Raw genomic sequence first — 22,769 nt, 5'->3', positions numbered from 1 at the left:
CATAACGCTCGACTACAAAAGATTTATAAACAAACCATTATATAGGATATCCCGTTACTTCCAATAAAGCTTTAATTAGTAAAAATTAAAACAATAAACAAAAGTCAGTACAAGGGCCGTTAAATTTAGACGAATTGAAAACAATCACGGTTTCCGCTAAATAATTACCGAGTTTGAGCAAAAAGACAAACAAAATGTTTTGTTATTGAAAGCTAATTTGTTGGCTTAGCGAGTAATTGGCCGACAATGTAGCCTAGGGCTGATGTACTTCGCGACGGTGAATATTATGTATACAATATAATCGATTTTTTTTTATAGGCCACCTGATGGAAAGTGGTCACCACCGCCATAGACATTGGCGAGGCGAATGATGAGAAATAATAACCTTATTCCTTACATCGCTAATTCGCCACCAACCTTGGGAACTGAGATGTTATGACCCTTGTGCCGGTAGTTACACTGGCACACTCACCCTTCAAACCAGAACGCAACAATACTAAGTATTAATGCTTAGCGGCAGAATATCTGGTGGTACCCACCCAGACGGGGAAATGGGCCTTCACAAAGCCCTACCAAGAATTTAGAAACGATAAATATTAAACTTGAACATCGATTTAATGATTTTGGTATGTTGTAATTAATCTACAAAGGGTTTTGGAAATGTCACGTTGATCTCGATTTTGTCATCCCGTGAGAAATGTGTAAAATATTTTTTTAATTTGTATTTGGCGATTTTTCTTTTTACATATCGCAATAGGCAACGTGTCGCTAAGCGTTTTGCGAGCGGACGAAAACTAAAAACCCACGAACTGTATACTTTAGTATTCAATCACACATGCTTACCAGAATGGTCACCAGTTTCATTGTTTCTACAATGGTGTAGGATCGTAATAAGTATAATGTTTTTTTTTTATGTTAAGAAAACATGTTTACACATGAATAAATAATAATAAACGGTACTTATAAGCGTTGTTTAGCGGTTCATTCGTTAAACAATGCTGTCTTCATCTTTCGAATGTCAAATCGATAATGACAGAAGGAGAGAAATCAGTGTTCAACTAAACAGACGCTTAGCAACGTTTATAAATAAGGCCCAAAGATTCTGGATTTGAATAAATCAAAAATAAATACAAATTAAGAAATCATTGCTTATAGCTTTTATTAATATTTTGCGTATATTTTATTGTAATAAATTATACATGGTTTATTTAGATTTAAAAAATAATTGAATGTTGGCACATCTGGCATGTTTCTGGCGTGTATTTGTGATGCATTTTTTTTTGAGGGTTGTCACATAGATAATTAATCTATTTGAAACAAAACAAGTTCGACTGACAGTTAACATACGATTATACTTTATATTATTCTATGTGAGCACACATAGGTTACACCATCACTCTAATAATAATCCTATCGGTTGTCAATCCATATTTATATAACAACGGTACCAATATTATTAACTAAAATAATATAAAAGGTACAAGATTTTAGATACCTCTTATAATATTTTATTTATTTTTCAAAATCCATAGCGATTTTACAAACTTTTACAACGATTTTGAAAATCATATCTTAAGTCAGTTTGGATTTTTTTATTCTTAGCCTGATTACTAAAGTAAGTGAAAAAAAAAAATTTAAACCGACTAAAAAACGGGATATTGGTAGAGAAAGATATTCCGTCAGTGAAACGTTGTCAGCCCTGATCTGTACGTGTTATCGGTTCGCTCAATGCAGTCTATATTTTCATTTCAGACTTAGACACAATACATTTCTCGATGTTAATTCGATTGTGCGTTTAAGCATGCAGACACTGTGAACAATTATTACCAATTAGAATACTGAGAATGATTATGCTAAATAGAGCAAAACTTAAATGGAATATTATCTCGAGTTATAGTTATGTCGCCAAACGTGAGGATTGTAGATTATTTAGTGAAGAAATTTAACCTTAGAACGTAATGTTTAGGAAGAAAAGGGGAAGGTTTTTTAAATATTCAAAGTTCAAAAGTTGTAAGCTGCAGTTAATTTATAAAAAAAAACCTGGTTTAGGTGGTTTTAAATCATATTTAAATGAATACTCTAAATGATGTATTTATTATTAAATTTTTTAACTTATAAACTTAATATACTTTAGATGGTTTATTACTTTGAATTTTAGTACGAATTATAAAAAAACGCTATATACACAAACACATATTTGCTTTTTATTTCCTTCTTTATATTACGATAGGACGAAAAATTAGACAAGACCGGTAAAAGTTCAGGCGCAGGACCAACGGCTTTACGTGCTTGAATGAGACAGTGAACAACCAACTTCCAAACTGCAGGCTGCTTCTCAATTATTTTTTATTCACATGACCCTGAGTTTGAACCCAAGTCCTCTGGATCCTCAACTTTATAAGCTAGATGATGACGCAGTTAATATAATCATATCTGCTATACCTTTGCCAAAAAAAAAAAATGTTTGGAAACATAATTTCGAAAAACTATACCAACATCGAATATGTTTTCACAAAGTCCCAAAAATTTACAAATTACGCCCATCATTTCGGAAATTTCAGAAATTGTTTCTCATACTCTCGAAAGTCTAGAAGTTACTTTAACCGCTTCCCATCTTATTATTTAGAACAATGATGTATTTATTCAAAAGACGCTCAGTTAAGTGTGAGCTAACGAGCGAAGCATTAGTTTAAATTAAAACAGCAAAGGCCGTTTCCATTTGCATTGCACGTGATCGTCTGTCACTTCGTCTAGCCGGCTCATCATCGCGACTGAGCGATTAATTCGTATATTGCGGTGTGATACATGAGCGGAAGCGTTTAGCAGAACAACTGAATGTTTTGTCTACTTAATTAATTAACATTTAGATTACACGATTAAGTAATGAAGTGATTGTGAATAAGAAGTGTTATCCGATAAAATATTTCGTAGATTTTTTATGTCAAATAAGCGTAGAGTTAGTTAGTATTCGTATTTTCATTCAGGAAAATAATATTTAATTTGTATTTCATGAACATAATTATGTAATTAAATTTTAGAAAAGAGTTTCATGTAAGTTCTTTTCGATAAAATGTACATACCAAACTGGTGTTAAATTTAAAGTTTAATCAAAATTGATTCTTATAAAATAACATGATAAATGATAATGACATTGAAAACTACTTATAAGAACCTTCTTTAATAAAGTACAGTATTTTGAATATGTCATTGTTTTGCTTCTTTATTTGTATTATACGTAGTCTTCCAAATAATCGCATAATACGTACGCCACCTTAACTTACGCTTACCAAATCTGACTCACAAAAGTGACTAGTTCGTGTTTAGAAAACCAGATTTCAATGTACAATTTATGAATTCTCCTAATTTATGTATCCTCTGTGTCGATAACAAACTAAGATTGATTATCGTTAGTTATCATAGATAAACATTTAAACAGCGGACATAAGGTACTAAAATGTAATAAATAATAATTGTTACAATAAAGCAATTACGATTTCAACTCATCCTATTAGTTGTTTCTTGTAGCGTTGTGTAGCGTTGGTATCATTGGCTCTGTGAACCCTTGGTTTTTGGTAATTTGCTATCAAATTCTCCGAAATTGACAAATTTACGATAGTTTTGAGATTGCGATTTTATCAGTGATTTTTGTTATTAAAATAGATAGGCAGACTGGCAAATTGGCGACCTGATGGTAAATGGTCAGAAATGGGCCACCTGATGGTAAATGACATAGACATTGGCAATGTAAGAAATATTGGCCATGGCGTACAACGCCAATGCGCAACCAATCTTGGGAATTAAGATGCTATGTTCCTTGTGCCTAAAGTTACACCGGCTCACTTACCCTTCAAAGCAACTATAAAAAATATTGTGAGTTTTTGTAAATTAGTGGGTGGTACCTACCCAGACGGACTTGCACAAAGATCTACCACTTAGTATTTATAATAGAAAGGTAATCATTCAAATCAACCAATTAATACAAACATACATAGCCAGCGGAATAAATACATTTCATATATAAATTGCAAGCATAGCTCAGTATGACCAGGATTCTAAGTCTTGGGCCATTTGCTTATCATTAGCCAGTCGGGCCGGATGGTCTCAGTCTCACACCTATTTACGCTTCCTCTTAGTCTGTCTAGTCTCCTGGTACATTTTATATAATATAGTAAAGTTACTACGAGACTGCATTGACAATAAAATATAGTAAAATAATAATAATATAATTTATATAATGTTTAAAGAATATAAAATATAAGCTGAGGATATTATCTGATTTTGTTATTGTTAATTATGATAATATTTCTATAATTATTTCTACGTATTTCTTTATTTGTATGTTTTTTTTTTCTTGGGTGTTTTGGAATAAATATATTCAAGGAAGTGTCTTGTTTTATTAACAAAAACCCTCTTTTGGTAACTTTTTTATTTCTGGAAATTAAATATAATCTGTGTTCTAAAGTTTGTACGTGGTAATTATGTAATTTGTACGTTTAAAATTGGAATTATGCGGGTTAAGCTAATTTATTTTTATAAAAAAACCTGTTTACACGTGTACTGTACACGTGATTGAAATAAAACTTCTTTAATATGTATTCGTTATCTCTATCATTCAACTTCTCTTCTTTCTGTCAGGAATTGTGCTACTTGACGCGTCTTTAAAATTTTACTCTTAAATCTCGTCCACCTGATTATCCAATAGTCGCCTAAGAAGTTTTACATCAAAGAAAGCGTATTTAAATATTTCTTTTCGTTTTTAAGTTATACTTTTTTAAATTCTTCCTGTAAGAATAAATATTAAACTATACCAGAGCAACACGACAGCGAGAAGATCGATCCACCTGCGTTGCCACGCGACGCGGAGGGCGCTATCCGACACCGGCGCGTAATTTGAAATTCGAACCGCGCCGATAATGTCTGTGTTGCCAGTTGATCTCGCCCCAAATTATCCGCAATTTCGTATAGGGATGCGCCTTTTTATGCTACTAGTTGTTTAACTTTGCACTTATTTAATTAGGGCAATTATACACGAACTAAATTATAAAGTTTTAATGAAACGATATAATATATCTAAAGTTTAATTAATAACAACTAAATATATATGTTAACCCACAACACACAGTTCAACCAACCCGTATTTGAGCAGCGTGGTGGAATATGCTCCATATCTTCACCTCAAAAAGGGACAAGAGGCCTTAGCCCAGCTGTGGGACATTCACAGGATGTTACTGTACTGTATATATGTTGAACACCTATGTATTTTTGAAATAATGTTTTAAATTATTATTTATAGTTAACAATAAAAAATAATCAACACTTAGAAACGGTCCCCGAGGAACCGAGTCGCAGTTGTAAAATAATATTTATTAATATATGCACCAATATGTTATGTGTTTTACCTACATACAAACAGACATTTCAATTGAGCAATAATGTAACTCCCTAGCACAGAGTACCTAATCAAACAATTAAACATTTTAAATATATTCAAATACTTAAATATATGCTATCGTCTATATATGAAATATATGCGTCCAGGCTTCGCACGTGTAGTATAAGGGTGTACATAAAACCTTTCTATTGAAGGACAAACATAGGAAGAATTTTTTTTTTTTTTTGCTAGCTTAAGCGGAACACCTCACCAAAGTTTTATTACAATTGGTAGTTTTGAAAATCATTTAAGACAAACATACAAAAATATCTTTTTTTATAGTATAAGTAGGCGGAAGACGAGCATATGGGCCACCTAATGGTAAGTGGTCACCAACGCCCGAGAACAGTGACATTGTAAGAAAAAGAACTACCGCTTACATCGACAATGCGCCACCAACCTTGGGACGGAACGGAACACAACAATACCAAATACTGCTGTTTTGCGGTAGAATATCTGATGAGTGGGTGGTATCTACCCAGACGAGCTTGCACATAGCTACCACCAGTACCAGTACTATTTATTAAAAAGTACAAGATATAAAAGTATTCCATTGTAAAAAAAAAAACTTATGTTATTCATCAAAGTATTTTTATATGACTTCCTCCTTTTAACAAAATCCAGCGATTACGTTTATTTTAAAGCAGTCTTAATTGTTCCATTGCTAGTAAACAAACCTTTCCTTACCAAATTCCTCAAAAAAGGTTTTCACTAAGCCTTTCTACCGCTGATTAGTAAATATACCCGTAGCTAAGTTCATGCAAGTTCTCTTACGATGGTTTTCTTTCATCGCCTAATTATAAACACAATTAAAGCACATGAAAACGCACTCGTTCTTGACCAGATTTTATAAGATTTAATTATTTACTTATTCTAGTACTACTAGTAATACTTACAAATACATACAAATGGTCATAAATATCTAACATACACACAAACATTTAAAATCTAACAACACGTGGGCCAATATCGATTGAAGTGTTTAGAATGTACGTCGTAACATACAGATATGCAAAGCTAGTTTCTATTGTCGTGCAAATAAACTTCGTCTCTGTGTAAATATAATCTGTAGTCAATACGCAGCGCATCAAATTAACAGCTGTCGGTCTGGTTGTTTGTCACGACTCGCACGGGACACAATTAATGCGCTTAATTGCACGATGCACCACTGCGCTCAATTACTGCAAGCCTGCTGCGTTTTAATGCGCCCGAATTATTTTACGACCGATTAAAAATCATGCGTTATGTATATTAATAAGATAATCGCTAAACTGAATCTGACTACACAATAAAATCCTAAATTTACGAAGGACTAGGGTATGTCTGTTTTTTTTTATTTGTAGTTGTTGAAGGACGGTCGTCAGATCATCTCTCCTCATAGATATTAGCACCTTGAGGTGTTAACTCATTGACCATAATCACAATTGGTGGTAAAATCAAAATATTATTTATTCAAGTCAGTTATTGCTAGAACTCATGACGACTCGTCATTTTACAGAATAAGTTATTAAAGCTTCCACCGGTTCGGAATTTAGATTCTACCGAGAACCGCACAATATACTTTACTCTCACCGTTCAAACCGGAACACAACAATACCAAGTACTGCTGTTTTGCGGTAGAATATCTGATGAGTGGGTGGTACCCAGACAAGTTTGCACAAAGCTCTACCACCAGTAGAGCAATGAATTACTATTATTTATCTTGCATGGAAATAAATGAAAAGAATAGTAACGATGCAGATGAAGACGAAAGATACTTGGATTATATTACTCAAGAAAAAAAAATCAGAAGTGTATTTCATACCTACGATGTGTGCATGAGAAACAAGGAGCAAGGCGCTTCGTATAATGGGCCACCCCATAGTGATAATATAAGAGTTTAGGCCCTCGCGTTGTTGTTAATGGTGAAGGTATGTATGACTTCACTCTTATAACTCCTCGACTTACAATAAATGTTGGGGTGACAAGCAGGTGACAATCCTTCGATACTCATAATGAGAATTTGGTTTTATTGTAGGGCGATGCATTGGCTATCAGTCTCTGATCACATTGAATGCGACGATCCACCGAAATCAAAGATTTAAGCTGATGTTTGGGTTGAGTCATCACTTACTGCCCCTCCACTATTAGTAGACAGCGTGAATATGCGTCGCATGAGAAAAGTCCTTTATTCTGTCCTTCTTTATTCTGCTACAAAAATTTCTTCTTTATTTTCAACTAATTTAAATATAATTACAATAGGAAGTTATGGATCAGGTAAAAACTCACTTGGTCACGGTTCGCTAACAACTAACAAGTCAAATAACAAGTTAATGTTTTAAAATTATTAGTAAGGATTGAGTACCCGACAATTTTAATTTTAATATTATCATTTTATGTCAGAAATTTCATTTAATTTATTTCATAGAAATTGAAAATCAAGCTGACTGAACTTTCAAGTGGTTAATTTGTGTTTATAATTCATCTCGTGAATCTGCGGTGAATTAAAACGTCATGAGGAAACTTGCATGTGTTGGATTTAAGTCTGCCCACATGTGTATATACCAATCCGCATTGGAGCAGTGTGATGGAATATGCTTCAATCCTCCTCAAGAGGAAGCAGCCCGGAGTCTGGAAGTGTTTACACTCCCACACCTCGCAAAGTACGTAAAGCCGTTGGTACTGCGTCTGAACTCTTTCCGGTTGTGTCGAATTGCCGTCCCATCGCATTATGAGAGTTAGGGAATAATGCACCTGTGTTTGCGCATACACTTGTGCATTACGAGTATAATATCTCCTGCGCAGTTGGCTAATCTCTCTTGAGATTGGCCGCTTTCGCCGAAATCGGTCAAGATGTTATAATCATCAACATCATGACGTAATAATGTAAAAGATAACATTATATCTTAATGTGATAAAAATACCTTATTTTCTGGTAACTTTTAATTTAGTTTAAACTGGTAACATTACTTGTAAGCTTCGAAACTGCTTGTAAAATTCTACACCAACAAAGTACGTTTTAGTTGATTAAAGCCAAGTTACTACATATATTAAAAAATATAGTTAATATAGTTTTTTTTTAATGAAACACTATTTTTGTAGTCTTCTGCTCTGTATGTAGCAAGCCAATGGAAACTTTTGAATTACGTCTCGTAGACTATCGTAGAACAAAATGCAAGCCGAACTGTTTCATGAATACAATAAAGTCAATTGATGATAACTAAATTAATCCGTAATCGCTGACGTCGCATTCCGACTTCCGGATAAACTGCCATTTATATAATATTTTTTTATTTCCAAATCACGCAAAACTATTAACCTCATTAATAAATCTTATCGAATGACTACAGTTATCTATACGATATAATGTGATTATTGACTGCTCGTTGATCCAATATACATACTGTGTTATGTATAGCTTATTTAATATCAAAAGAACATGTAAAAGTAATTTAATTTTTGTAAATTGCTTAAAATTTTATATAATATTTTGATCTCAACAAATCAGGGACTAATGTTTGTATTTTTTTTCTTTTTGGGCATGTATGATTTCCTTATACCTAAATCAAAAAATATATAATGTAGTAGTTAATTTTTAAATGAATTATTATTTGGTCCATTTTAAGGAAAATAAGTTTTATATTCCTATTTACTTACGAAATACCTAATAATAATAATAATAATATAAAAAATAAGGGTAAAGCTTGCGTTCGGAGTGGAGACGACAATTATCCCACACAGGATTCGATCCTGTGACTTGACATCGCAAGACGGCTCGTAAACCATTGCGCTATTGACGCTTAGCAAATAGTTGACAGGGCAATCACATCTCTAAAGAACATTTAGTAGTATAATGTAGAAGGGCTTTGTGTGTTCGACCTCCAAATACATTTTTACCGATGCGTTTCGGTTTCCTTTGCACCACGAGTACGTCAGCCCTATCATAAGATTAAGGGACATGACATTTTAGTTTAAATGGTTCTCGGCGAATACGTATTATAAGAATACGCCAGCATTCCTAGTGCCGATGTTTGTAGTATCCCATGTATATAAAATATATAACATACACAAATATAAAAAATACTCACTCATAAATACGAATGATTTAAATTAATTTAGAATTCTGAGAATTTATTTTATTTAGTATCTCATATGGCCACTATTTATTGTTGTCCAAAAAATCATTAAAGATAAATGATATTAAAAAAAATGATATTTCAAACTGAGCCCACAAAAGTTAGAACGATAATACCATAAGACTTTTATAAAATCAATTTTTATACTTTCAATTAGATGGACAATCTGTTCAGATGGTCTGTTGATTAAAATCGGCTCGTATGAACGCGGCTTAATATAATAATACTACATATAAATGGTTATAAATTTGATAAGTAATTGAAATATGTTTTTTAGTACTTGCAATAACAGTTAAGTAATTATCAAAACTCTTATCTGCCAGTGACTGGACTTTATTGTTGAAACAAAATAATCGTATCACGTTTTACGCCATTTATATTATAACTTCTCGTGTCTATAACTAGTTTTGAGTAAGAAAAAATAGCTGATAAATATTTCAGCAATTCAATGCCTTATGGACTTAGAATAAAAATGATTTTCGCATCTTAATATAAATAATATAAATTTATTACGGAAGTTTTTAAATATTTTTGTCTGTGTGATTCTAGTTCTACAATAAAAATGTTCAACTATAAATATTTAACAAAGGAACATTTGAAGGGATTCGATAATTATAAGGTCAGTTTATTAAATGTAATAAATATTCGGATAACATTTTATTGTTTGGTTTTTTTAATGTTTCTTGTTGGTTAATTGTAAGCGTATCTGTGTTTTATAACTTTTAACCTGTACTACAGATATGCAGTTGAATGAGAGGTTACCAAGCGTTAATGAGTTACGTATTCTGCCAGTAATTATACTGGCTCACTCCTTAATAATTCCTTAATACCAGACAACAACAATACTTCTTATATATGTACAATTGGTCAGTTATACTTATGTATGAGTTTCTATCACCAGTTAAACCATCTAAGAACTGCAGTGCTATTTATTATAAGGACTCACTTCATATCTAACATGTGAAATGTTTATAACCGACTTACGTTGATACGCTATTTTGATCTTTGTATCCTTCAAATGTTATAATTGCTACAGTCAATATCGCATATCATTTTTTAACATTTAACGATTATGTTCCGCGATAAACTTCGGGTTTTTTCTTACAGAATAGCTTTATGATTGCTTGTTTTAAAGCAATAAATCCTAAAATATATAGTCGCGATATACAAGCGTTTTTATTGCAAATTATCTATTTCGAATTTCAATGTCATGAAAAATAGCTAAGGATAGCGAAGTGCGAGCGAGCGAGCGAAATTTTTTCGACTGTATTCAAGCAACGTAGTATTTTAATCTACAACTAAACTAATAAAATTATTAAATCTTATTGTGTTAATATAAATCTGCAACATTCGTTGTTATAATTAATTTAGAAATTAAATAATATATAATATTTATTTTCATTTATAAATATTGTTCATTATTTAATGTTAAATTGCGTAAAAAGAAACGCGATTTGATTTTTTCAAATTTGTTATTTTATTTGTACAAGTACGAGGCAGAATGAATTGAAATAGTATAAATATTATGGAACACCAACTGTTCCTACCTGTAGATCAATTACAGTTTCCGATAAATAAAGTAATTATTATGGCTTTATTATATATTTTTTTAATGACGATCAGTCATGGAAAACCAAAGATTATTAGTAAACAAACGTTATAATAAGATGTTTGTCGACTGTGATACAGTTAACAATTGTGGTCCTCATCTCTCAAAAAAAAATTGACTTGTTTGTTGGTGTGGTTGGTAGATATTTGATTATTGATATTTGATGATTTTCACGGCGAAAGTTGTGGGTTCGATTCCCAACCAGGACAGACATTTGTGTGCATGAACATATCTGTTTGTCCTGAGTCTGGGTGTAGTTATCTATATAAGTATATTTACAAAAGAAAAGTAGTATATGTAGTATATAGTTGTCTGGTTTCCATAGTACAAACTCTGCTTAGTTTGGGATCAGATGGCCGTGTGTGAATAATGTCCCAGGATATATTTATTGCTATTGTTCCCTTAGATCAAGAGGTATTAGTAAAATAATAATAATAGTGTTAGATAATTAATTTATTTTCAGTACAATGCAATCGACACGAGTCCTCTCAGCCGATATGTGATGCATCCTACATGGAACTTCTCTGTTAAGGTATTCACACTCTAAATAAGAGAAAAGACGAGAAAGAAATCACTTTTCGAATATATGTTTTTGTCTCAGAAATTTTGACCACAGAGGCTCATGTCTCAAACACTAGATTCGCAAACACAGGTGCGCTTTCTATCCCATCTCATAGACCAATGGGGTGGCAATCTGGCATAGCAGAAGGCGCAGAAACAATTTTACGAGACTAGTAATCATGGGAGCCGGTGCGAACATATCATCTTATAAAGTTATTTTACAAACATTCAATTCGCAAATGTTTTACTTTGTAAATGTGCTTAATGTTAAATTTTAACTAATAATATAAATACAAATATAATTATTTGTCAATTAATAACTCTGTCAAAAGTTGTAGGTAACACTTTTTTAAATTTTTTAACAAAAGGCAGGATTCTTTTGTTTTAGTTTATACCGAAATGGATAGCACCAAACGTCCTGACATTCGCTGGGTTTCTTTGCATGGTGCTGTGTGCGCTGATAGTCCTGGCGTACGATTATGATTGCACCGCGTCGGGTCGTCCCGGGGAGAACGAGATAGAAGAGTCGATCTTGTCACGTGTTGTGTTCACTGTTTGTGCGTTTCTGATATTTATTGCTTATAATTTAGGTAAGTTGGCGTTTTTGAAGATTTTTATTACATATAAGACACAATTACAATTTTAATAGTGGTCTATCTGTATTGTTTTAATAGTTCTAGCTCATACACGACGTACTGCTAAAAGAAATAACAATACCTATAATACCATACCATATCATAGGCAAGCGTGCTACATCTTAGACCGTGTCCATGCTTAACCTCAGGCAAGTCAACGGTCAAATGCTGGCCTATTAATTGTAAAAAGAAAAAACCTCCTTTTAGGAAAATGATATGGAGCCTAATTGTGCCTTTTAGAATTTAAAACAACACATTTCCTTTTCTTCGAATAAATTTTAAACAAATCTTTGAACTCTTTAAGAAATATATTTCGCAATATTCGTTTGATTCAGTAGAAATATTGTGTAAGAACTAGATTAAACTCACTGCAGAACAAAATTAAATGTCAGAAAGAGATATTACGCGTGTCTTTTATAGAATAGTTTTGAATCATGCTGTTAGAAGATAAATTTAAATCAATTACATTAAATTAAATGTTAAGGTACCATAGATTTTTTTTTTTTAGAATAGGAAGGTGGACGAGCATATGGGCCACCTGATGGTAAGTGGTCACCAAACGCCCTTAGACATTGGCATTGTAAGAAATGTCAACCATCGCTTATAGCCAATGCGCCACCAACCTTGGGAACTAAGATTTTATGTCCCTTGTGCCTGTAATGACACTGGCTCACTCACCCTTCAAACCGGGACACAACAATATCAAGTATTGCTGTTTTGCGGTAGAATATCTGATGAGTGGGTGGTACCTACCCAGACGAGCTTGCACAAAGCCCTACCACCAGTAAAATATTGATGATTCGGAATATACAGTCTACTGAAAACAGCCACGAATAAAAAAAAACATATAGTGTATTTTTAAAATAACGTAAATAACACTAATAGAAAAGACACACCAAAAGCACTTGCATCACGATTGGAGATTTGATTATTTGAGAAGAAAAATAAAAACTCGGTAGGCTCTAATGAAGCAAATAGTAATATACAATGAAATGCATATATATCCTTGGAAGTATCCGTCCGTAGTTGCAGGACATTACATCAGTTCGTATAAATCAAAGTAGATTCATCATCACCAAGGTCGTGGTAATGAATCATCTCAATCTACGTCGAACGTTAATATGTCCACGTAATATTATGTTACATGCCTTCGTACGTATGTGATTCAAGTCTACTGAACACTTGCACTACCTCTACTATCGCCAAAATAATAACCCAATCTTTAATAGTTTATTTAATTTATATAAATGCGATATAGACCCTCGTGATAAAAATGAAAATTAAAAGATTATTTATTTAAGATAGAATTATTACATTCATTAGGCTGGAGGTTATGTCAAAAGTAATAAGATTAAAATAAAATAGTTACCACCGGTTTGGAATTTAGATTCTACCGAGAAGAACTGGAACTGAATCGATTAATCAGTCACTCAGATTGATATTGTAACGGATATAAATATGATAAATGTATATTTATTTGAATTACCAATGTAGCTATTGACTTTATACTTTGTTGAATAAAAAAATAAAAAAAGCCGAGATGGTTAGTGGTTAGAACGCGTGAATCTTATCCGATGATGATCGTGGATTTAAGCCCGGGCAAGTACCACTGAATTTTCATGTGCTTAATTTGTGTTTATAATTCATCTCGTGATTGACGGTGAAGGAAAACATCGTGAGGAAATCTGCATGTGTCTAATTTCGTTTAAATTCTGCCACATGTGTAACCCGCATTGCAGCAGCGTGGTGGAATAGCCTCCAAACCATCTCCTTAAAAGGGAGAGGAGGCCTTAGCCCAGTAGAGGGACATTAACAGGCTGTTACTGTTACTGTACTGTTTGTTAATTAGTCATAATGCTATCGGTTAGGTAAGTATGTAGGTAATTTATGTTATGATATATAAGATGATGATGTTTTATTTGATTTGAAGGCCTGATAACCGTTTTTGTTGGCTACATCAAATTTAGTTCAAGTACCAAGGCATCATAAATAGTGTGGCGTAGTTTATGTGTGGAACAATATGGTTACCGAAAGTACCGTTACGATTATAATAACCCTGGTTCACTTACTATTAGTACCTTTCGATCGAGGGTACGACACTTGTCACTAGATATAGCCTTTTTATGAGGGCCATAAAGAAAGTTCTGATGGATAATGATAATTAAGCAATTTAATAAGAGTCGATAAAGAAAGTATAGTTCATATTCAGATGGTATGGATGGCAAGCAAGCGAGGCGGCTGGGCTTGTCTGGTCCTTTGGGAGAATTATTCGACCACGGTCTGGACTCCTACATCGTGTTCCTCATACCCTACTGCTTGATCTCCGTGTTTGGAAGGGACCAATACTCGACCACCGTATTCAGGTGATTTGATATATAAACAATGTTACATAATATACTTCTGTTATTGAATATCTAAGGAATGCAAACGAGCCAATAGGCATAATGATACTATGCGTTCATCTTCCCCAATACATGTTAACAATACCAGAAATATATAACCACCATATACTCCTTAGAAAGGTCCACCTGAACACGTATTCACCAATTATTCTGAGGGTGAGTAGGTTGAATAGTACAGACTCTATTGTGATCACAGATACAGGAAACAGCATCTTAAATCTCTCGGATCGTGGCACATTAATAGTGTATGAAAGGGTTTTTACTTCTTACAGTACAACAAGGGGGGGGGTCTAGAGGTAAAGATGACCACTGATCAGGTGGCCCATTTGCTCCTTCTTTTAATATCTTATCTATCTATAAAATACTTTGATGATTACATTATTTTTATATACTTTTAAATAAATTGTATCAAATACACGAGTGCATAAAAATTTATGTAACTATACAAATCAATAAATACATATTTTTTGTGTAAAAATGTAATTAAAAACTTTGTGTGAAAAATCATGACCGCGAGATGCCTGCGAGGGTATCGAGACTACGCTACTTTTGAATATTTTTCTTTTTTTTAAAATAAATATCAAGTAACCGTCAAAACAATTTTTGAAATAATATTATTTTCGTAGACAGTACTATCGAATACAGACATAAAACAGATAATGCCACAGATTATATAAAACTAGAGCTTTGTTCGACGCTAACAAAAGTGATGTGTTAAGAGGCACGTGGCTTACTTTTATATGAAAGGTTATAATTAATGGGAAATTATTCGTCAAGTTTATACAGACATTAAGGTGAACATAAGCTGAGGGCTTAAGTGAATTGACGTTGTTTATTCTGACAGAATATTTTTGAACTTTTTTGATCGTAAGTAAATCGTTGAATTTAACGTTGTCTATGTAACGTTTGTGGTACGCTCTTTAATTCAACTTTTGTCTATATCTGTCTCTGCACTGTGACAGATATAGACAAAAGTTGAATAAAAGAGCTGAGATACAGATATAGATATTCCTAGAATCGGGAAATCCCCGTTGAATCGCAATTCCGATCTGACAGAAAAATGAGCCAACCCTCGTGTCAACAATGGAAGCAACGAAACGAGGTGTTATATCGTATGTATATTATATATATATATATATATATATTATAATTTCTTGTAACTGGAAAAACTTCAATCACCAAATCTAATATAAATGTACTTTTTCAGAGCGTACCTGATAGTAATGAGCATTGTGCTCAATTTTTATGTAAGCCATTGGGAAAAGTACAACACGGGGACGCTGTATCTGCCATGGGGATATGATCTCAGTATGTGGGTGAGAATACATGTTTCCTTAGCTAATATACATATAATACATTTTTATTTGATTTTATTTTCTAATAATTTTAATAATTTGATAAAATATAGAGCCATATTTTTTGTGTGCTTATCTAAAACTTTATGGATTTTATAATTAATATTGCAACACTGTATTTATAACATTTAAAATATCTAAATAGATAACATTTTCAAATTAAAATTAATTAACGTTGACAAATTATTATTTATAGTCTAATTATATATACTATATCCAATAATTAAAGTTTTTCCCGTATTTCATTTCCTGCATACATTAAAGATATTTGAAGCCGGCGGTTATCGCGATCAACATCTTCATGATCATTAACTTTAGTTATGACGAAATCATTTGAATCATTTAATAGTGACAAAATATATTTCAATATAAACTTTAAGATAAGTATATAAAGCTATTGTCTTAATTAAAAATATACAACACCGAGAGAGTTTTTATATTCTTAATTCGACGGTAAAGACAAACATCGTGATGCGAAAAGCATAAAATTCTACTATATATGTACATATGTATCAACACAGTGGAACAACGTGGTGAATGAAACTCCATTAGAAAATATTTTTTGCTCAACAGTGCAGACAATTAAGTGTCGTAGGAGATATAAAAAAACTGTTTTCTATAATTTCATACGCGCTGGTTTACGCGCGTATGAAATTATAAAATGAATTTGTCATTCGCTACATGTCTACATACAATTTTTTATACTCAAATGAAATATATACTGCAGTAACAGTAACAGCCTATGAATGACCCATTGCTGGGCTAAGTCCTCCTCAATTTTTTTGAGGAAACGGTTTGGAGTTTATTCCACCACGCTGCACTATTGGAGGTTGGTGGAGACACATGTGGCAGAATTTCAGTGAAATTAGACGCATGCAGGTTCCTTACGATGTTTTCCTTCACCGTCAAGCACGAGATGACACACAAATTAAGTACATGAAAATTCAGTGGTGCTTGCCCGGCTTTGTTTCCGCGATCATCGGTTAAGATTCACGCATTCTAACCACTGTGCCATCTCGGCTTCTTTATCCAGTTCATTTTTTTTCCTAGGCTTCCTCTCTGCTATTTCTGCTGGCTGGTATCAAAGGTCCGGCCGTGTATAAAGTGATCTTGTTCGGTAACGTTAAATTTGTCGACGCGTTGGAAATGACAATTCACGCCACGGGTTTGTTCACCACGTTACCTGTTGCCATATATAATGTATATCTGTGAGTATTATATTATAAATTATATTTTTTTACAGTACAGTAACAGCCTGTTAATGTCCCACTGCTGGGCTGAAGCCTCCTCTCCATTTTGAGGAGAAGGTTTGGAGCTTATTCCACCACCGCTGCTCCAATGCGGGTTGGTAGACTACACATGTGGCAGAATTTCAATGAAATCAGACACATGCAGGTTTCCTCACGATGTTTTCCTTCACCGTCAAGCACGAGATGAATTATAAACACAAATTAAGTACATGAATATTCAGTGGTGCTTGCCCGGGTTTGAACCCACGATCATCGGTTAAGATTCACGCGTTCTAGCCACTAGGCCATCTCGGCTTATATTTTTTTAAGTTGAATATTAATGCAACGTTTGAAATGTTCTAACGCAAAAGCGTTCTTTTTCTTGTGTTACGAGTTGCGCGTAAAGCATGACTGTTCTGAAGTTTAAAAAAAAATTTGTTCTAAAAAAAAAAGAATTCAATTATACGACTGCAAAAAAAGAAATGTTTTCAGGGTATGTATGTTTCTTTATTCTATCGTAACCTTTAAATGCCTGAACATATTTGGTTGTATCGTTAGAACGTTTATTATATCGTCCCGAGTAACATTGGATATATCATCTTTCTTTTCGTTCGTACATTTCGTAGGGCAGTCGTGATTTTAATTCAACGATTATTATTATTATTAATTATTTTTAAACAAGTTTATTGCACACTCATAAGGAAAAAAAGACAAATACAAGTAAAAAAAAAGTAAAAGAAAAACAAAAGCTCAAGAAAAGCGATGCTATATAAACATAATTGCGGACCTCAACATGATGCATGCAAAGGGCGGTCTTATCACTCAAGTAGTGATCTCTTACAGACAACCCTGGAATTATTTTAAAATATTTTTTCATGTTATTATTTTTTGTATAGTGTACAAGTATCAATGAACTGTATTTGAATGATAAACAGTGAAAATATAGACATAGGAATATAATATATTTATGTACATCACGTTTGTACGTTCTCGATGTTCGAATCGTTTTTAATAAATACTCCGTCCCGGTAAAAAGTCTAGATGTTTGTTTGATTTTTTTTTTTTGTATTATTTTTTATTTTATTTTTTAATATTATAATACCAAGGAAAAATAATATATATACATAACATGAAACTTACTTTTTTTTATTGTTTCCATATTTTCAACAATGAATTATTAAAAACAAGTCTACCTGTGTAAAAGTGATGTATAATAGTTTTGGACTTGGTTTATAGATAATTACAAATGCACAGAATATACAATAAAGTTGTTCATATAACAGTAAAATACAGATAAAATATGTCAAAATGTTACTGTTACGTTGCTAAATAAGGTATTTTTATACTTACCGGCATGAATAAATTTACTCTCGTTGCGCAATTCTTTTTTTTATATATTTTTAGATCATACAAGAATAAAACCGGTCACATGTACTCGTTGCCAGAATCTCTTCGACCTATTTGGGGGATGTTAATCATGACCGTCACTATGACGGTGTGGGTTTTGTGTTCACCAAACGATATCCTCGAAAAGGACCCTAGAATGGTTCTTCTCGCTTTTGGAACACTATTCAGTAATATTAGTGTAAGTATTATCTTTAAAAACAAGTAAGGAGTTGGTTGATTTGAGCCCATTCATTCGTTAAAATATTTATTTGGTACATGGAGCTTATTAAAGAAAACCACGGGCCGGTTGGCGTGGTTGGTAGATACTTGCCATTCACGCCGAAGGTTGATTCGATTCCCACCCAGGACGGACATTGCGGGCCGGCAAGGCGAAGGCGGCTAGTGCAGAACGTTTTTCCCGTCTGTACTGGCCGTCGTCGCGTTTGGACTCTACTACCACTTACCATCAGGTGGAGTAGAGTCATTTGCCCTCCCGGCGATATAAAAAAAAAAAAAAAATATCAGTTGTCTTGTTTCCATAGTACAAGCAGATGGCCATGTGTGAATAATATCCCAGGATATTATTATTATTAAGAAAAATAGTAAGTACTGAGTACCGATTCATCCGAGTAGAATCTAATTTCCAAACCGACTAAATAGGGTGCTATTTAAAAATAATTTTGCTGCAATTCTTAGACAAGTTCTTTCTTATTCCGAAAATTCAGTGGGTGATTTTAACACAATTACGTAGTAAGTGAGTGATGATTTTTACTTTAAATTAGCACGAAATACGTATACTGATTAGAATAATTTCGAATGTCACTTAACAATAAGAACACTGATATACGCTTAATTATTGCATGCATTTGAAGATTTTTTTTATAGAATAGGAAGGTGGACGAGCATACGGGCCACCTGATAGTAAGTGGTCACCAAACGCCCTTAGATATTGGCATTGTAAGAAATGTCAACCATCGCTTATAGCCAATGCGCCACCAACCTTGGGAATTAAGATTTTTTATCCCTTGTGCCTGTAATTATACTGGCTCACTCACTTTTCAAACCGGAACACAACCATATCAAGTACTGCTGTTTGTAAAATATATAATGCCTAAAACAATTTCATATTTATATATGAAATACTAATATAAATACTAAAAATACTAGATAATACATATATATATATATATATATATATATATATATATATACATACAAATGAAAGAATGTAAAGCAGTAATGTTTCTGTTACCAACTTAAGAAATACAAGAACATTGGCGCCAACGTCGGATTTGCTGACTTAAAACTTTTGCAACTGTAAAAAGACACTACAATGCAATACCGTTGAGAAAACAGCGCTATGTTTAAAATTCTTAATAAATAAATAAGGAGTAACGTAACCGTTAATGCCAAAGGTGAGCCTCTCCTATTAAGGAAAAGGATCAAATCAAGCCTGGACTTAGATAACTTAAAGTTTTTAGGCACTTTGACCCATTCCGAAGTGGTTAAAAGAAAAAAAATATAATTTTTGGCTTGGTGGCACCAAAGCAAGTCCCCTAGACCGATGCCATGTAGGCCTAGCCATCAGTGGATATTAAATATACCGACGTATGTCATAAAAACCTCGTGTTAATCGAAAATAATTCGCTTAAGATTGTGTGCTCCTCATTTTAATATATAATTAGTACAAAATACGTTGATTATATTATTTCAAGGAACCTTAATCTGTTTATTAATGAATATGTTGTTATAACGGAAATAAAGCTAATATTACTGTAATTGCCGTATACTCCTACATAAAGATAAATCGATATTTAAAATTGGAAATTGATTCATAATCAAATAAAAATAGCATAATTGTAAGATAATTTTATCGGTTATTTACTAACAATAAAATTTATAACTTCAATACTTAAAAAGCGATTCTTATAATCTTAGTTGAAAGAATATTTTTATGACGATTCTGATGTGAATACTTAACTTATATATATTTATTAAATGTTTAAATTAATATTAAAAATTCTCAGCTCCTCTAATGTATCAGCTCACGGTATTGGAGGCAGGACTTATACGATTTTTCAATAAATATTTTATTTTCAGAGTCGACTCATAGTCGCTGAGATGAGTGAGCAGAGATGCGACACAATCAGCTGGATTAATATACCTCTGATAACTGCAGTTGTGATATCATTCTACCTACCACAGTTTGAGATCACTGCGTTGTATGTGATCCTAGTATTTGCTGTAGCAGCTCATGTACATTACGGTGTTTGTGTGGTGAGCATGGTTTATTTTAACAAACATTTAGAAATTACAAGATTCATTATATACCTAGCACGCTTTACTAGGTATATTAGGAATACATAAAATACTAGCAGGTTGTAGTCAAAGTCAAAGTCAAAAATCAAATAGAAGAAGCGTTGCACTTGCTTATTGAACTGTCATAGATCTACCACCGGTTCGGAAATAAACACCTCAGACCTGAGAAGAACCGGCGAAAGAAACTCAGCGAGTTTTTTTTTTAAATATTTCATTCTATATATCACAATAAGTAATATACAACAATAGCAGAATCATATATATATATATATATATATATATATATATATATTTTTATTATTTGATTTTTTTTACATTTTTTTTAATTGAAAGTTTGATGTTATATAGTTTTACCTTTTTTAATAAATGAGTTATCGAACAGAAGGCTTTTTTCAAATCGGACTGCTAAACTATTCAGCTAAATATTGGTATAGATGTCATTAATCTAATTGTATGAAGAAAAGCCACTAGCTCAACAGTGTGGCATGATTGATGTGAAAGTCGCTCACAACCAATACAAAAATAGAACAATAAAAAATAGAGAAAACATATTTTCGTACTGACCAAGCCCATAAAACTCTTGTAAATGCTAATTATAGTACTATATTCGAGAATATTTTTAAATTAAAAAGTATTGCTAATAAAACCAGTACCGTCTTCTGTATTGCTTCTTCAGGTTGAAATTTTAAAATGGTATTTATATCCTTGGACAAAATTTTATTCTAAAATGAATAGTTTTCGGTTAAAATACATTTCAATCCTGAACTATATGTCTATTTATATAACGGAACTTGTTAAACACTATATATTTGATCACTAATGTTCTTCCGCAGGAAATATCATGTGAATGATACCTCGCGACTATTATTATCCGCGGTGTGGTATAAAAATATTTAGCATGAAAAAAGTTAATATTTTAAGTGATCGTGATAGTAAATTTTAAGTCGTCGAAATCCAATTGAGTTAAAACTTATTCAAGTAAGTTTTGAATCTAGTAGGAATTAATTGAATGTAAAAGCTACCATCGTAAAATCCGTAACTTTCAAGCACGAGATGCGAGAACAAAAAATAAAATAAAGATTATATGTAATTTAGTTTTAGCTCCACTTATAACACTATTTAAAGCCTATAAATTTAAAAATAAAAAGATAATTTTACTTTCGAGATAAAATATCATAGAAAATAATAATATTTGACCTTAAATTCAACCGACACTCTATTTAAAAATAGAAACCTAATTTTTAAAAATAGAACATTAATATATTTTTTTTATTTACAGGTCCGTCAAATGTGCGAGCACTTCAAGATTAATTGTTTTATCGTGCCAAAAGAAAAACGGAAATGATTTTCAAATTCAGTACATTTAATTAAAAACACATAGAATTTACAAGAACTCGTTTTTTCATTTATTAAATTTTGAATTATAAAAGTTTAATTAAAACATTTTTTCCATATTGTACAAAATAGGACAAGCAACCTGCCTACCCACTATCCTTTTAAAAAACACCAGGTAGGTACTGAGCAAAAATATGACACCGCGGCACAATCTAATTCACGAAATAATACGTAATTCAATACAGAATAGCAAAAAAATGAGCAACGCGACATCGTCAGGCAAAAAGCTTTACCGCCTATTCAATACGAGGGAGAGAGACGAGTATATTTACAACGTGAGTCAGCTAGCTCCGTCTTTAAATTATACGTTCTCATAGCCTTGTAGCGGCCCG

At 32.6% G+C, this 22,769-nt stretch overlaps 1 protein-coding gene across 2 annotated transcripts; it reads left to right on the top strand.

The window, feature by feature from the left end:
* The first annotated feature begins 9,915 nt into the window (after positions 1-9,915).
* LOC126777231 (ethanolaminephosphotransferase 1-like) lies at positions 9,916-22,417 on the top strand. 2 transcript variants are annotated; one of them, XM_050500221.1, is made up of 9 exons: positions 9,916-10,165; positions 11,619-11,687; positions 12,105-12,306; positions 14,561-14,714; positions 15,961-16,069; positions 17,159-17,316; positions 18,742-18,922; positions 20,824-21,000; positions 22,322-22,417. In XM_050500221.1, exons 1-9 carry the CDS (start codon positions 10,109-10,111, stop codon positions 22,385-22,387), a joined length of 1,173 nt encoding a protein of 390 aa, XP_050356178.1. In that variant the 5' UTR covers positions 9,916-10,108; the 3' UTR covers positions 22,388-22,417. The 2 variants fall into 2 exon arrangements, with proteins under 2 accessions (XP_050356178.1, XP_050356179.1); XM_050500222.1 differs by lacking the exon at positions 9,916-10,165 and adding an exon at positions 10,405-10,412.
* The last annotated feature ends 352 nt before the right edge of the window (positions 22,418-22,769 follow it).

This window comes from Nymphalis io, chromosome 22, assembly GCF_905147045.1.
Source record: "Nymphalis io chromosome 22, ilAglIoxx1.1, whole genome shotgun sequence".
In the NCBI taxonomy this organism is placed as follows: Eukaryota; Metazoa; Arthropoda; class Insecta; order Lepidoptera; family Nymphalidae; genus Nymphalis; species Nymphalis io.
The sequence above is the reverse complement of the archived record's forward strand: the minus strand, read 5'-3'. Positions and strand labels throughout refer to the sequence as shown.

Excerpts from the sequence above, each read along its gene's own strand:
- LOC126777231 (XM_050500221.1), top strand. The coding sequence starts at position 10,109 with ATGTTCAACTATAAATATTTAACAAAGGAACATTTGAAGGGATTCGAT. Across the intron at positions 10,166-11,618 it reads AGGGATTCGATAATTATAAG|TACAATGCAATCGACACGAG; the intron begins GTCAGTTTATTA and ends ATTTATTTTCAG. Across the intron at positions 17,317-18,741 it reads GCCATATATAATGTATATCT|ATCATACAAGAATAAAACCG; the intron begins GTGAGTATTATA and ends ATATATTTTTAG.